General features: G+C 39.5%; 1 protein-coding gene across 1 annotated transcript; it reads left to right on the forward strand.

Moving 5' to 3' along the window:
- Positions 1-226: 226 nt before the first annotated feature.
- Positions 227-2,320, forward strand: LOC111206923. The gene is made up of 5 exons (XM_048777198.1): positions 227-472; positions 748-866; positions 1,020-1,099; positions 1,202-1,278; positions 1,370-2,320. Exons 1-5 carry the CDS (start codon positions 302-304, stop codon positions 1,691-1,693), a joined length of 771 nt encoding a protein of 256 aa, XP_048633155.1. The 5' UTR covers positions 227-301; the 3' UTR covers positions 1,694-2,320.
- The last annotated feature ends 987 nt before the right edge of the window (positions 2,321-3,307 follow it).

Here is a 3,307-nt window from a genome sequence, read left to right on the forward strand (position 1 = left end):
GTTTGCTTGTGATCTCCTAGGTGCTGCAGGACGTCGTGTCTTTCTTCCTTTACGTGGCGTATCTGATGTTCCGGGGGAAGCTTGTACTGTTGATGCGTTTCTTTTGCGAGAGCTGGATCCTACGTAAGTCTTAGGGCTTATGCGCAGGTCTCTTTGTGCTGCCGGTCTACCTCGTTTCCTTCCGGTTGTAGTTGCCCGAAGTGGTTGATTCTCTTGGGGGGGTGCTGTTACTTCAGGAAGTACATTAGGTTCCAAGGCCTGATGGATCAGAATCGCTTGGTTTTGAGCAGCTGCCTGCACAATGCTTCTGGCTGTTTCCTCCATAAGTCCACGCTCATCACTTTGCTGTACTCTTTGTTTACGTGCCGCACTCTCAGTGGGATCAGCACAATTTATGTATTGTAGAGTGACTTCTCGCAGTTCTTCCATCACCTCTTCAGTCGATGGAATCGGTGGTAGTGGGGGAAAATCATGAGATGCCAGATTTCTACTTACCGGCAAGCTGTTGTCTCGCACCACGGGTGGGGGAGTATTTATATTATCCTCTTGGTCATTTCCTGGCATGGATCTAGTTCTCCAAAGTTGCTGTTGTTTCTCCTTGGGGGATATTTTAGATGCCTCCTCTCTAGGACTGCGCTCGATACCGGTTTGATTGGTACGATTCTCTCTTCTGGTTGAGTAGGAGGGGGAGTTGCCATAGTGGGAACTATGCGGGTGATAGGGTTGATGCTGTTTCTCCCGTACCAGTCCTTCCTCTTGGGAGGGCAATCTAGGAGTTATCTTGTTCCTGAGTCCAGCTGTGGTTATGTCAGTAGCCACCCGTTGTCCAAAAGGTCTCCCATGGCGATCCAGGCGCTGGTGGAAAGGTTCCCTCACCGGCCCCAGTATTCTGTCTGGGACCTGGGTATATGTGTCCTGTGTTGGTTGTCCTCGTGGAGTTGGTCCTCTAACGCTTCTTGTTGTCTCCTGAGCTCGGGGAATCTCAGTTTCACCTAGCAGTGGGATGTCGTCTCTGTCAGGGCAGTGAGAGCGCAGGTGGGTAAGTCTGTTACAGAAGCTACAGTGGTTTCCGAGATTCTCATAGTCGAATGTGATCAAGGTTTCATCTCCAGAGGGGAGTTCGAGTATGGACTCTTTGATGATCGGTTGTAGTCCCTCTAGCAGAACTCGTACTCGTGCCGAAGTTTTGGTGAGTTGATAGTTGTCAAGTTCTCCAAGTTCTATTCCGATGTTGCGGATTATCTTTTCGTGCCAAAAGTGGAGCGGGATCCCTCTGATGTTTATCCAAAACGGGATGAGAGATGGGAATGTCGGGGATATGATGGGTTCCCATCTTTGTATAATGATCATCCATCGCCCAACTTGATAGGGTCTTTCGTGTAGTACCCTGCGCAACTCTGTTTCCTCATCGAAACGGAACTGGAAACAGTTATTTCCCAGTTCTGAGCCAGTAACCCGGCCCTGTAGGTTCCATTTCTTGGGTAAGAAGGATAGTACCGAGACCATGTTTTGCTCCCTAGGGTTTGTGAGGCGTCCTATCAACGTGAGGCCATTTTCTCGAATAAGTTCTGCCGGGTCGAACTCCGGGTCGCTTATTCTGATTCGGCGTAGCTCCGGTTGTGTGGTTGCCATTCCTTTGCCTTTCTCCGCTGTCGTGAAGCGTCTTGCCATTTGTTGTTGCCGTTCAGTATAGATAGTGACTAATAAGGAGTTTGGTACGGATTGATTGAGTAGACAGTAGGAGAGTAGTCCGCCGCCGTGGAGTAGTGTGCACAGAGAACCAGCCGTCGGAGGAGTTCTAGTCGACCCCGAGGTTTCCTGCGTATCTTAAGTGGGAGGTATCACGGTCTTGTCCTTCCAGAACTTTTCCATTATGTTCGGAGAAGGCGGAGGGGTGTCGACTGTTGGTTCTTTTGGTCGGAGTAGACTCGTCAGCCGGTGAGTCGGAAATTTATTGCCCGTTGGATAAAGCGAGGTTTTTGTCTTGGACCGGTGGGGTTTTCCTAAACTGGGTAGCTTTTTGAAAAGAGGTGGGAAAAGGACGATGACCAGTAGCTCAGATTGGAAAGTCAACTTCCAAGCCACCAAACAAACCCACGGTTAAAGACTCTTCTTGATTATCGTGTCTGAGAGAGAAAAATGACTTGGCTTTTTAAGTATATTAGTCACGTTAATCTTTCTATCTTATCTTCTTTTTTTTTACTAATGAAAGGGTATTCAAATAACTTGGTTGAGAAGGATTGTGAGCTTGACACATGTGCAAAATGGCAGTGTTGTAATTAAAATACAAAACAAAGGTTATTTTCTTAAAATGCTTCTCAATTAATAAGAAAGGGATATATATATATATATATATATATATATATATATATATATATATATATATATATCATATATCATATAATCTGTTTATTGGCTTCAATCCTCCTATATATTAATTGAGAAGTTACTTTAGTGATTCTTGCTTATATGTCATTCATACAAGAGCTCTCCATTTAATTCTTTTAATTTGATTGGTTGACAATTTTTTTTATTTTTGATTTATTAATTCAGTTCTAAAAAAAAAATCAAGAACAATCTTACATCAATATCCAAACAAATCATACTTAACAGTAATGGTTTTCACAAATATGTGTTTAAGAAACTATGTCATCAGTGCTTGGTTTTCCTATATTTTAATGTTTCCAATTTTATCTAATTAGCATTGTAACTTTGGTAAGTTATAAAAAAATAAATAGATATTATACTGTACATTTATTCATATGTTATTAAGAATTTGAGTTAAATTTATAGTGAATAATATTTTGATTAAAGATTTGGATTGTGTTTTGTTTATATTACTAAATTTTTATATTAAAATATCAAAATTTATATCTCATAGGGTAACATATATTTTTCTTAAAAATAAATTGGATTGGTTAATGTTTTTTTTTAACTTGATTTATTTAATTCATTTTAAAAATCTAAATTCAAATACAAACTTACACCAATAGAAAAACATATCATACTTAACAATAATGGCTATCACAATTATGTATTTAAGAAATTTGTGTCAACAATGCTCGATTGCTCTCTATTTTAATGTTTCCAGTTATATCTAATTAGTATTGTAAGTTTTTAGTAAAGTATAAAAAGAATTAGATTAAAGAATTCCAAATAATATTAATATACTAATTAATTTTTGAATAAATATTGAAACATAATTTGTATCAACATATATTTTATTTGTATAAGAGAGATTTAAAAACAAATTCCCTTGCATATTATATCTTACTATATAAAGTTTGGTTTTTCAAAGTTGTTAATT

Source organism: Brassica napus, chromosome A3 (genome assembly GCF_020379485.1).
Source record: "Brassica napus cultivar Da-Ae chromosome A3, Da-Ae, whole genome shotgun sequence".
Lineage (NCBI taxonomy): Eukaryota > Viridiplantae > Streptophyta > Magnoliopsida > Brassicales > Brassicaceae > Brassica > Brassica napus.